Here is a 13,835-nt window from a genome sequence, read left to right on the forward strand (position 1 = left end):
TACGTCATACATATTTATATAAATATAAATCCCATAATATTCTCACAACATGCTCGCCTGTATTTGAATGTCCTTGTCCAGCCCATGACTCTTCTCTTTGGAAGCACGTGGGGAGTTCTGTGGAAGGGATGAACCATCACATTAAATCACTGTTGCCATAACGACGGCACCATACCTCTCTCCTCCTCCTCCTCTTATTACTCCATCCATCCCTCTGCAGTAATGCATCACCCTCCCTCCTCCCCCGGTATGCACCTCCCTCCCCAGCCTGCACCCATCCCAAAGACTGATTAGCGCTGCATCCCTCCACTCTCACACACGCACACACACACACACGCACACACACACACACTCACACCACGTCATTTCTGGAGGTTTCTGATTTTCTCTCGTGTTTGTGTGCACACGTGGACGTCCCCACCGGCTCCCTCTGATTGTGGCGTCGCCTCCAGGATGAAGACGCGTTTCTGCAGAAGGTATTTCCCTCCGTGCGTCTCTCCTGGAACTGGAAGGCGATAAAATAAAAGAAGACAGAGGTTTTTTATTTATTCTTCTGACGGTCCCGGAGGAGCTGACTGCGTGATGGACCGTCCACTCATCAATACCCATCATCAGCTGGAGGAGACGTCTGAAGGATACCAGTGAGGAAAAGAGCGCATCGTTTGTTTGGTTTGAGGTGAGAGAAGCTGTGGAAATCAAAAGACTTCATGCGTATTATTATTTTTTTTTTTTTGTGCAAATTCACCTCACTTGATTGTTTTACGCACAGCCACGCGTTATTTTTAAAATCCCGCAGGAATGCACGGAAGCCTTGCGCACTTTTGTAAGCCCCCAAAGACGCGCATGAGGCGGACAGCGATGTAAACAATCCTCCCCCCTCTGAACTGTGCAGTGCATGACTTCCACACTGCCTCCATGTGAGCAGCAGAGCCACCTGTGCACACAGAGGCCAGACCAAACATCCAGCGGATGATTTAACTGATGAGTACAGAAGCAGCCGTGGATCAAGTCAGCTTTAATCTAAAGAGACATGTATAGTTTGTGAATCTGCAGAAAGAATTAAGCAATAACACAGATTTTGAGTCAATAACAAGGAGGATAATTATTCTTCCAAAGCCAAAGAAAGGAGCAAGAGGAGGATTCACACATTCTTCTTCGTTCTGTTTCAAGCACAGAGCTTCCTTCTTTTTCTTTTGGCCCAGGTCAAATCTGCAGCTGTGTGAGTGCAGCTGAATGTTTCCTCATGCATGCAGCATTTTGACATTTGAACAGACTTTTTGAAACTGCACAACAACCGCAGGCATCTTCCATTTTCCAGCACAGAATCCATCACACACCTCACCATCGTCCACTGTATCAGATCACATCTGAGTCTTCCATTAGCTTTTAATTGTTAATCACTGACCTGTCTGCCAGTCGGGGCACTGGCATTACCTAACAGCCTCATTGTGCAGGAGGCCTGAGGGCTGCCACTGAGTATAAATAGTTGAACAAAGGCTCCTTTGGAGTCAGAAACCCAAAACTCTGAGTGATTCCTCCCTCTGGTAACTCTAAACCCTCACACACTCACAGGCTAGACCAGAGAGAGATATAGACCCAGGGATGTGAAGAGCGAAGCACCGTCCACGCTCCTGTAGAGGTGCTTGAGAGGACCCACCCACCCCTTCCTCCTGCCTTTGTATCAGCTGAAAAGAAAAGAAGAAGAAGAAGAAGAAGAACCCAAGTGGACCACACCCAGACCCCAGCATCGGGAAGGAGCCTCCTCCTCTCACTTCTCAGACTTTAACTCGCAGTCAGGACGGCTTGGGTATCTTTGTGCTCATCCGCAAACTGGAATATCTGCTCTGCTTTGTCTGCCTGTGTGTGTCATATTGAGCTGTGTGGTGTGTTTGTGTGTGTGTGTGTGTGTGTGTGTGTGTGTGTGTCTATTTGGACGCCACTGAGAGCTGCCACCATCTTATCTCTCCTGTCAGGATGTCTGCAGGACCAGAGCTGCTGCTGCTGCTACCTCTGTGTCTCCTGGTGCTCCAAGGTGAGTGGTGGGTAGCGTTCATGTTGCCATGGCGATGCCGTGGCGGCAACAGCTACAGGCATGCACATATGGGCCACCGTCCATTCCCCTGTTCACTGTCTGCGCCGTGTGTTACTGCTGAGGTGTCTCCTGTTGACGGACACTGCTTGTTGGCAATGTTTGGGGGGTTTCTTTAGAACGACTGTGTGTGTGTGTGTGTGTGTGTGTGTGTGTGTGTGTGTGTGTGTGTGTGTGTGTGTGTGTGTGTGTGTGTGTGTGTGTGTGTGGATGCAGATAAGTGAGTGAGTGCTTTGTGGTTCCATCACTAGGCTGGATTGTCTGCCAAAAGCCCGGCTGTTCAGTTTTTTTTCCTGTACACAGTAATGAGATGAGGCCATGTGGGGCTGCAGACACACACACATGCACACACACACACACATGCACACATGCACAGAGAGAGAGAGAGAGAGAGAGACAGAGAGAGAGAGAGAGTGAGAGAGAGAGAGAGAGAGAGATAATAATGTGTAATAATACAATATAAATATTTCAGAAATATTCAGTTTAAATTGACATAAAACAGAGCTGAGCAACAAATTTGTCTTTGTTTGAAATTGTTCTAAGATAATGAATCAACTGATGGATTTTCTGCAGATAAACTAATTGATAATCGATGCGCTGGAGATCAGCTGAATGTTTTCAGTGATTAAATTGGTGATTTCAGCACTAAATTGCCCTCGACCTTTCCCCTCCTCCCGCTGGTCTCGTTTGAGATATCATGACTCAGAGGAGGAGGAATGCTGCGTCTTTCACCAGCTGTCCTGAGAAATGTATGATCACAGCTGGCATCTCTTTATTTATGGCGTCTAGGCTGATTTGAAAACATAACTTAATGTAAAATAATCAATAGGCGTGAATTAATAATGACTGGAGGCAGTTTAAACAAGATGTAAATATTGGTAAATGGGTTGAAACCATGGAAACAAACCCTTTAAATCCTTAGTAGAAAATAGAAATCTGGGTAGAAAACCAATCCAAATGAAAGGAAAACCAAAAAGTAGTTGATGTTAGGTAACGTGACAGGCAGATATCAAAACTTTTTTTTAAGCACAAAAAGGAAGCAATGCATTAAATAGAGAGATTTACTGAGCACTGAGCTTCTCTTTGTCTCACACTCCGTCACTGGCAACAATACGAGTGAGTGCACACACATGCAAAAGTCAACACACATTCATAATCTCAAAAATCATCACATTCACTGTAACGTTGTTATTCCTCTAAATGAAGAGGCTGATCATTCGACAGATGACAGAGGAACAAAAGCAGGCAGACGCTGCAGAAAGTTGAGTCAGAGACCAGAGAGAGAGCAGACGAGTGAAGATTAGTTTATACGACCTCGACGGACGAAAATAGACGTTCAGTTAAAGGGCAGACGGGTTAGTTAAGGCCTGAAGTCAGCGAGCACATCTGGAGCTGGACGCAGTGAGGATGAGGACATGAGGCGGGAGAGGAAATTGGATGGACTCTTCCATAAGAAGAGGAAAAGGAACGGATTGTGGCTGAAAACTCCTGCATGGGCTCTTTTTTTATTTATTTAGAAATGTCTATTTTAATGTGCTAAAAATATATGAGTGGGAATTTAAAATGTCTGAGATCTACAAACAAAAGGAGAAACTAACATGGCAAGAGTTAAATATTTAAGAGTGATGATCAGGCTCACACTAGGCTCCGTCGAAATCAGGTCTGCAGAGGGGAAGTGAGACAAAGAAGAAACAGGAAAATAATTCTCAGTCTGCCTAAAATTCAGCATTACACACTCGTGCCAAAAAAACTTCAAATTCCAGATGTAATGAAAGATCTTCCAGAATAATCCACAGATATCAGTGCAAATGCCGAATGTCTGCCTCCTCTGAAAAGCAGAAGGTTTTTAACCTGAGCCGGATTGAAGCTGAGCTGCAGCCAGGTTCATCCGGGTCGGTCTGGAGGCGACGCTGGGGGAAAGAGCTCAGAAGCTTTTCTCAATAACAGCACTGAGGATGCAGAAATTATAAACAGATGTCTTTATCCACAACCTCAGCAAAAGGTTATGTTCTCACCCCCGTCCGTTGGTTGTTGGGTTTTTCTACAAAACTTGGTGAAAGGAGGGGACGGAACATAAATGGATCTTCATTAAGAATCCGGCATATTTAAAGGACTTGGTGAAGCTTGATTGGATTTAAGGAGACTGTTGGGCCTTGGTGGACGAATGCCTCCAGCGCCATGAGGATAAATGAAATCAGATATGATTCAAACAAAACACAGATCCGTGTTTCCATGCTCTCCACAACGCAGGGCTCTTAAACCCTGATGTTAACTAATGTGTGCTGCAAAGAGACTGTGTTCGCACCGTGGAGACGTTCAGTCTGCAAATGGCTCGAGTGCGGACCTACGGTCAAAGGAGATCTCCATCAACCAAGCCATCAAGCCACTTGAGTTCAGATCCACTCCGTCTCTCCACTTCACTGCATCTGCACAAATTGGAAATCACATTACGCAGAGGCTTCTCATCTTAAGTTGCAGGGTTGGACGTGCATTAACCAATTACAGCTACTCAAGTGACGCACTGCAGCAAATCATTTAAATGAATATTATATATCAGTGGCTGCTTCATTCTGTGTTCAAAAAACATCTGGATCTATTGGCCTTCACAAGCAGCAGACATCATAAACCAGGAAGAGATCTCGATTGGTGCCCTTCATCTTATTGTCTCTCCAATCCAGTCGTTAAATTGTGCAGCTGCTGTCAGACGCTGCGGCCTCACAGCTGCGTGACTGATTCAGACGGAGGAGTTTAATTTTCCGTTCTATTCGAGGCTTTTCTAACCCACACATCTGGAGCGAGACACTGTGCCACGACCTAATTGTAAGTTGTATGCATCCTGTGTCACACACATGCGTGTCTCTCTATGGTTGTGAGGACACTCATTAACCTAATGCATTCCCTGGCCTCTTGCCCTAATCTAACCTTTAACCTAAGTTAACCCTCAAACAGTCAATTTAATTTGTAAGTACTGGTCAAAATGTCCTCACAATAAAAATTGGCCCTGATACCTATAGATAGACATGCGACATGAGAGTTTGAGGAAACAATGAAGAAGCTACAGTAAAAAAAAAAAAAAGTTCTTTAGCGTTCGCTCAGGAAAGAGAGAAAGAAAGAAGCAGGAGGAGGTGACGTCATGAGACACCTGCCCCCTCCCCCGAGTGCTGTCGTCACTAATGGTTTATGAGCAAGAGTGACGTACTCTTCATTTACAGAACTCCTGGAAACTACGTGTGTGTGCGTGTGTGTGTGTGTGTGTGTGTGTGTGTGTGTGCCGCAGCCGAGGACAAATAATATGAATCTGGACATGGACACTTATTCCCATGTATCTTAGTTACTGTTGAAGTGTCACATGTTTGAGCATAGTATTTAAACAGAGCTGGCCGTCATGACTCACTTCACGTTGCTCAAATGCTGATTGATTTCGATAAGTTTGGTTTTGATTTAGTTAATTGATTCTATGAAAACAGGCTGAAACATCTTGATTGACAGCTGAGGCTGACGCGTGATCGGTCAAATGTGTGACTCCGCACCACAGTCACTCCTGTGCTGACTCTGCCCGACAACTATTAACAGACGGACAAAGTGAAACCTTTTGTAAGATTTAACATTTGCTAATTGTTGGTAAGTAAGTAAGAATAGTTTGACGCTAGTCCATGTTTGAAAAAGATATTGTTCCATTGCCACGACCAAAGTGGAGTGAAGGGAAAGAGACGGTGGTTCTACTTGTTTCTGTGGAAAGTCTCTTGCTTGTTTGGTGTCAAAGGAAATGTCAGGGATGCCTTTCCACCAGTTACGTATGCCTACAGTGTGTGTGTGTGTGTGTGTGTGTGTGTCCGTAGAAACCCAGCCATGGAAACCAGTGTCTTCCTCCCTCATTTCATTTTGCTGTCGCCAATGTTCTCTCTTACGACCAGTTCAGCGAATCTAAATGACCCTTTTCCTTTAGCTCCCATGCAGGGACATGCTAAACTAGCTAACCTCAGTGGGTGGATGGTCTTTTGTGGTGCTAAAGCTTCAAGTCAGGTTTTTTTTATTTTGCTTTTGTGAGGGATTAACCAGCCAGCCCCCCCGGTCAGGGAAAAAAAAAATCCTAATCTGCAATTTCTGGAATATCCGTTGCATAATCCTGAACCTCGTTTCACAGATTACGCAATGGTTTTTGCATTTTTGATGCTCTGTGTGTTTGTGTGTGTTGTCAGTGAGAGTTGTTGCAGAGGCAGTTTGGAGCCTCTGACCCTGTTCAGTCTGCACTTTGGACGCGCAGGTCCTTTTCTGTCTGCTTGCATGTTTGTCTCTCTCTCCCTCTCCCTCTCTCTCGCTCTGTCTTTTTCGCTGTCGTCTTAACTTGCTGTCTCAGCTTTGGACAGTCAGCAGCCTCCATGCTCACCTTGCACAATCTCACTGTGTCACTGGCCTCCCTCAGGATTACTGCCTCATAATGTCTGTGTGTGCTGCGGCTCCTGCACCAGGTTTCCATCCCTCCTTGTTCCCTCTGTCACGCAAATTAAAGTTTTCCTCTCCCTCGTCAAACCTCCTCCTCATTCTTCTCCTCTCGTGTGTCAAACATGTGCTTCGATGTGATTGTGATGTGTCTCCTCCTGTTTGTCTTCCAGGTCTCACCTCCTTGATCTCAAACCCTGCATGGGATGTTTAATTTTCCTGAGTCTGTCTCTTTTTTCTTTCTTTCACTCTGTCTCTTCTGTCTGTAAAAGCTGATGTCTTAGAATCTCTCACAGACTTGAGTCAAAAAATCATTGCGTATTAATGTTTAACCTGAAATCTGGAGTCTGGAGTCGTTTCCTGTGACATTTTATCGACATTCATCGGCCTCTGGTGGCAGCCGTGGATTAGCGGCAGCACCGACAGCTGGTGCAGCTTTACAGCATCGTGTAATTAACGCAAACAATCAGATCACATTTGTAACAGACAAGAGAGCTAATCACGGCAGAGCTTATAAATAATGCAACGACTGCTTTCTGTGAATATGTGCACCTGCATCTCTGAGCAGTTCAGGTCCAGCATTTGCAAATGAATCTTTGCCTCGGGTCTGTTTTTATGTCGAGGTCCTGAGCAGACCCACCACCCAGAAAACCCAAAAACATGACGACCACAACAACACGTGAACACAAGCCCCCCCCCCCCACACACACGTAGACAGATTGTTAACAAGTTGGGCAAGAACTTAACATGTGGAGCTTCTATGGTAAGATTGTAGAGTGCTTCAACAAATTAAAAAATTTAAATTAAATATATATAAATGATAAAGATAAAATAATAAAATGCAAAAAAAGATGTGTCAGAAAGAAACGTGAAAAGTAAATATTGAAGAACATAAATAGTATCATATTTACGAGAGACAACTACAGAGAGAAATACATGAAATTGAATCAAAAGACTATAAAGAGCAGAAATAACAAAATGCAACTGTCTCCTTTGGCTGTGGTGCAAACACTTCTATATCTGAGGTTGAAGTGTTGAGTCACTTTCCTCTGTTCAGACTGAAACCACTGATCTGGAGTGAAATCAAGCTCAGGCTCTGTCTCAGCTCTTTCTCGGTGCAGCTGGGTGGTTTGGGTCTGCGTTCGGTTTGAAATGCATGGGCCAAAGAAAAAGATATGAAGGCAGTTCATCTGTGTGAGCTGCATTTTAGTTTCTAGTTCTAGGCCTGTGGAGTCTTACACTATGTTCTTAACCTTCTCTTCTCCTCCTTCCCCTTTTTTTCTCCTCTCTCCCTCTTCCATGTCTGCAGTGCATCATCCAGCATTAGGCTCCTTCTCCCCCTTGCTTTTGTAGAAAATAGCAAATATTGAAGCTTGTGCTAACTTTCTCTACCTGTCCTCCACCTCTATTTCTCTCTGCATTGTGTTCTTTCTATTTCTGTAATTCTTTTAATATTTGTATCCCAGGGAGTAAAAAAGAAAAAGATACACAGCTTTTTTTGTCTATATTTGCAAACATGGAGGACGTGGAGTTACTGTGAATCTCAACCAACCTTGAAAACCTCGACATCCTGGAGTTCATGTGATCATCGTTGTGCTATGTGTTTCCTCTCCCTCATCTCCTTCCCCTCCATCTTGCGATTTAAAACAAAAGCTTCCCCAGAGGTCAAAGTTGAGAATAGCACTCGATCATTGGTTGAGAGCGATGCTGAGGCCTCAGTGGAAACTGCAAGGTGCAGTGTGAGAAAGAGACATTTGGAGTTACAGGTGTGTAACTCCCGGCCGATGAGAAGTGTGTGTCATGATGATGATCGCATATATAGACTCACGCTTCTATATATGACGCTGTAGCTCAGATACCAATTGACAGAATGCAAGAAAATAGTATCATCACTCACTGCAACCGCTTTATTTCCTCTCATTCACAAATTTAAACACATCAAATGTAAACTCAGAGACAAATGAATTCAAGTTTCAACAATCTATGAACTGAAATGATGACTGGAAATAAAAGACATGCAAGAAAAAAAGCTATGCCCAATATTAAAGTTGAAGAAATAGCACGCATGCAACGAGCATTGAGAGCACGTAAGAATACAAAACGTTTGTTTTGTAAAATACTGTATTTGCCTGCAAGTACTGAGAGAGTGGAAAACACCAGAGCTCTGCCCGTGTGTCAACCGCTCCCTCGAGTCACAGGGACGATGAAAAGAGGAAGGAGAGCGATGAAAGAGTGATAACGAGGTGCTCCTTACCCTGCGGTCTCCGTCCTTTTCACCCTGTAGCATCTCCGTGCCATGGAGCCTGCGTGGAGGTGGACTCAGACACCGAGGCCGTGGCCAATGAGGGATTCAAACTGGGCTGCATCTCCTGCAAGATGAGGGGCGAGGTGCAGGCCACGGCTTTCGTCAACTGGTACTTCATGGCTTCAAATGAGGCCGAGTTCTCCCATGTAAGTAGGAACAAGACGAACCACAAGGCAGACTTCGATTAAAGTGATATATATATGGGATAGTTCAGCGAAAAATGAAACTTCACTCATCATCTACTCACCACTATGCAGTGTTGAGTCCACAAAAGACTTTTGGAGTTCCAGGGGGAAAGTTAAATGGGGACAACTTCTTTAAATGTAAAAAAGAAGCAGAATTAAAACATAAAATGCCTCCATGCTGCTCCTGTGGTGTCATCCAAGTGTCCGTAAAACAACGCACCAAGTTTTTAGCCTTTCCACAATAAATATGAAGCTACAGCCAGACGCTGGTTAGCTTGGCTCAGCACAAAGAATGGAAACATCTTGTTATGAGTTATCTGGTGTCCAGATAATGTCCAATAATGATAAAATCAGCACAAAACCCCAAATAATACTTAAAACATCGTGTTTCGTCTCCTCTGGGAAACGGCTGCGATGCATTAATCATGAGAGAGAAAGCAGAGTTTGCATTTTTCATGATGGAACGGAAGGCAGCACTTTTGCTTAGCTGAGGAAACTACACCAGGAAGAGCAAACAGGCCATTACAGTACAGAGCACTTTGAGCAGGAGAGATCCCATCAGCCCACATTTAAGGCAGCGAGGCTTTAACTGCAGCTCGGTCAATTACGGAGATGTAGCAGCGGTGAGGGTGTGGAGGCGAGCTGTTAGCCAGGACGACGGGAAAGCTGTGAGGAAAACTTGATCAGAGTAAGTAAATAAAACTAAGATTAAAGTATCAGGGATATAAATCTTCTCCAAAGACTCATTCACGGTTCCTTTACGTATAAAAAATAGGCCGAGCTGCGTCCTCTGGTGTTGACGTGGAAGAGGTCAAAGGTTAAAGCTCACTGTCTATTTTTCTTTGCCTCCTGTTCCAAGAAATACCAACGTGTCATTTTCTTCCAGGTTTTCAGCTACGAAGACAAAGCGGAAATCATCGACCCACGTTTCTACGAGCGTCTGGACTGGATCGGCAGCAAGGACACCAGGGACCTGCAGGACGGCTCCATCTACATCCTCAACGTGACCTACAACGACACGGGCACCTACCAATGCACATTCAACCGCACCCTCATCTACTCCAACTATGAGTTTCGAACCAACTTCACCAAGAAAATCACCATTAACGTGGTGGCACAACGTAAGGGGGGGGGGTTATACAGACAATCAGGGTCTTATATTATGCTCTGATGCCCCCTAGTGGTCAGACAAATGTATGTATATGTAGAGAATGTTAAAAAGGTGCAATACTTGGTCCTTAGTGATTTCTATTGAGTGAAGCCTGCTCTTTATTTAACTGAAGCTACATCCACAGTATCTGCAGCAGCATTCACGACATGTGACATAATTCAGGACGTGAGTTATGACGTTTAAAAAAATGGCCTGAGCAGTACTCCTCCTGTTTGAGCTACAAATTAAATCCAACCCGCTCTTCTTACACACACACAGGTCTTATCTCATCTCCTCTCTGTCTCTTCAGTCACCAGGGGACTGGCATCCATCTTGTCCGAGGTGATGATGTACGTCTCCATCGTCGGGCTGCAGTTCTGGCTGCTGGTTGAGATGATTTACTGCTACAGGAAAATCTCAGCGGCAGGAGAGGAAGCTCTGAGAGAGAGCGCGTGAGTAGCGCCTACAACACGAAAAGAGTAAACGCACATGCAGCCTCTCCGCGGTACCACTCCCTCAAATCCAGATCACGCTGGGTCGTCCAAATGTCCCAATTTCTCACCTTCTGCTTTCACCCTTGGTTTTGTCTCCTGTCCGTTTGGGAAAGAGAAGACGCAGGGAAAAGGCAAAACAGGCAATTACATCAGGGCCCTGACAATTAATAGGAAACCCTTAAATTCTGTGATCGGCTACGTACAGGAAACTGCAAAACAGCACGGACAGAAACCACCGAACGAGGCCCCAGGCCACTGGCTTCTGTTATGTGTATGCACTTTGCTCAATTGTTGGAATAATTAAGTTGACATCACATGTTTCTTGAGTGGTGGGGGGGGGGGGGGGGGGGGGGGGTCGCTTTCGCCTGGGGCCTCCAAAGTCCTGAGAAACGCTCCTGCAGATACAATCTGTCTCAAATCTGCTCGTCTCAAAAATGACAAATATTTTCCCTTTTCCGGACTGAACTGATTTCTTGCTCTGATTCTGTTCCACTGATCTTTTCCTCTTTTTCAATCTCTTCCCCTCAGGGCCGAGTATTTAGCGATAGCATCGGAAAGTAAAGATAACTGTGCGAGTGTCCAAGTGGCAGAATAGAACTGGTACGTCTGGATTCTCACTTGACTTCTCTTCTCTTCCTTTATTCCTTCTTGTTCACTTGACAATTGACTCGTGTCCTGCTGCTACAACCTGTGAATGAAACCTGGGAGAGAGTCCTCTGATAAAGTAAATCTAATATTTTCACTTTCATAGGATTCTTCTCAGACATTTTCAATCATGTCACTCATGATCTGATAACGTCTTTGAATTAGAGGTAAGCTGTTTCAGCGCGACTGATTCTTTGGTCAATAAATTCTGATAACTGACATATCAGCCTGGTGTATTTTACAGAATGAGCTATGCAGAAAACATTAAATTTTATGTAAAAAATATATTTTCTTGATTGAAGTTCTATATATTTGGTTGTATTTGAGTTACTTTGAATGAAATTTGTGGTTAACTGGAAAATTTCTATAGCTTCTACAATTTTTTTATTATATTGGTTTGATAATGATGTTGCCCCCCGAAAACACCCAGAAACTCCAAATTAGTTGGCATCTAAATGTATAAATAACTATATAAAATATCTACTGTAAATAAATGTCGAACAAAAATCAAACTTAAGTTAAATTCAACTCTAGTGGATCTGTTGTGAGTGAAAAAAGTTCCAACACTGCGAGTGTGTGATCTCAAAACCTTTTCACTGTTTAAATGTTTGATTTCTTATCTTGGAACAACGTAGAAGAATAAAAGGTAATGTTGTGTCGTCTTTCACGAGCTTTTAACACATTTTAGATTGAGACATTCTACCTGGTGTTACTCTTGTCCTGGTTTTTATTTTACATTTTTCATTTAATATGAAAGTTTTCCATTTTTTCTTTATTTCAGGTCAAGAAAGAATTCAAGACGACTTCCTTGAGGAATCTCACGTCCATTTTTGTGCTCCACCTCCCCTCACCGTCATACACCACCTCTCCACACGATGGACAAATGAAACCACGGAGGGGAGACAGATCTCCACAGTTATTTAAAGTGACTTCCAACGAGAAGAATGAGAAAGACTGAGCTGTGTCCTGTTGTGAGGGACGGGGGGGATGCATCAGGTTGTAGTTCATCAGGACACAGACACAGACCTGTTCTGTATGTCTGCACAGATAATCTAGAATAAACTGTAGGCCTACATTGTATATTCACTAGTTGCATGCTAACGAGATTATCTAAACCGTCGGCGACATGCTCGAAAGGTTGCGTCACGTTTTTTAAGAAACAGTTTTGTCACATTTCATTTCATTGCACGATAAGTGTGTCGGCTTCAGGCTTCCGTCGATAAGGTCTTCATCCATTTGTTTACTCACGAGGCTGAGCTGCAAATGAAATGTTTTTAGAGGCAATTCAAAACATTTAAACGCAAATGAAAACCTGCAATCTTTTTATGTGACCTTTAAAACTCAGATGAGCTTTTACAGCTTCTGTTCTTGCTGTTGTGATGCAGCTCTACTGAACACTGCAGTGAGAACAGCTTGCATTTAGTCCTCATGTTCAGTGTTTCATTTCACAAGGATGAAAGCACCAAGCATCAGGTGTCGCCCCCCCCCCCCCCCCCCCGAATTTTGCTAAAACGAGGCTTAATTTGAAGCGTTTGGATCCTGCTGAATGTTTAGCTCGTCACCGTCGGCTGTTTGAAGAGTTTAGAGTCATCGGCCCTCAGGTCAAAGGTAAATATAGTCACAAGCGACAGTAAATTCAAGGTTAAACATTGGAGTCGATGAGACACTTTCTGCTGCAGGATTTCCCTCAGAGCTCCCGACGCATAAATCAACAATGAAACTTTTCCTGCAGCGACAACTGAAATTCAATTTAAACATCAGCTTAATTTATCTTCACTTTCAGCTGAACAGTCGGTTTCATGCTGATTTTAATTTGCTCTTTTGAATCTCTTGAAAGCTTCAGACGACGATAGCACCTCACTGATGTGGATTTAAAGAAAAATCAGCTCTATCAATTTGTCCAGAGGTAAAATCTGCAGCGGAGACTTTCCGGCTGCAGTGTAATTCCACACTAATGTCTCGGTGTCTTGGCAAATTGCTAAAAACTCCTGTCCAGTCTTCCTCCCAGAGCAACGACAGTGGAAACCAAAGAGGGAAAAGCAAAGAGCTGAAGTGTTTGTATAAATATAAAAAGTTGTTGTACTTGCGTCACTCTCTCCAGAAAATACTGGATGAAACTAAATAAAACTGTAAAATTCACTGGCTGAAATTCATTGATCTGATGTAATGTGCAGTTGTGGACATGTAAGACGTGGACGTGTCGGAGACGTTCACAAACTGAAGACAAACTTCAACAAAACCAGAATTTATCATTCTTCATTAACACCTATAAATCTACAAAGAATCCTTTTAGCCACAAAGCTGCCTTCACTGAATATTGGTGAGGAAACAATAATTATACCCGGATCTTGGGATGAGATGACAAACTCTCTAAACTCTCAAGAAAGAACAGAACGTGCGGAGGTAGGGAGTCGTGGAGTTTGTGGTTTTACCTCATGGATCAACTTGAACAGAGTTCGTCTATGGACGAAAGGTTATTTTTGGATGAGTCTCACGACGCAAAACATTTACTGAGACTGAAACTGTT

The 13,835-nt window shown here is 43.7% G+C and overlaps 1 protein-coding gene across 2 annotated transcripts; it reads left to right on the forward strand.

Annotated features, from left to right (window-relative positions):
• The first annotated feature begins 241 nt into the window (after nucleotides 1–241).
• scn1ba (sodium channel, voltage-gated, type I, beta a) lies at nucleotides 242–13,447 on the forward strand. Of its 2 annotated transcripts, XR_011245958.1 has the most exons (7): nucleotides 242–2,032; nucleotides 8,814–8,980; nucleotides 9,906–10,140; nucleotides 10,480–10,621; nucleotides 11,192–11,263; nucleotides 11,415–11,475; nucleotides 12,090–13,447. XR_011245958.1 is itself a non-coding variant. In XM_020092601.2 (6 exons), exons 1-5 carry the CDS (start codon nucleotides 1,975–1,977, stop codon nucleotides 11,256–11,258), a joined length of 669 nt encoding a protein of 222 aa, XP_019948160.1. In that variant the 5' UTR covers nucleotides 245–1,974; the 3' UTR covers nucleotides 11,259–11,263; nucleotides 12,090–13,447. The 2 variants fall into 2 exon arrangements, 1 of the variants encoding a protein (XP_019948160.1); XM_020092601.2 differs by lacking the exon at nucleotides 11,415–11,475 and having other exon boundaries at nucleotides 245–2,032.
• The last annotated feature ends 388 nt before the right edge of the window (nucleotides 13,448–13,835 follow it).

Source organism: Paralichthys olivaceus, chromosome 13 (assembly GCF_024713975.1).
Source record: "Paralichthys olivaceus isolate ysfri-2021 chromosome 13, ASM2471397v2, whole genome shotgun sequence".
Lineage (NCBI taxonomy): Eukaryota > Metazoa > Chordata > Actinopteri > Pleuronectiformes > Paralichthyidae > Paralichthys > Paralichthys olivaceus.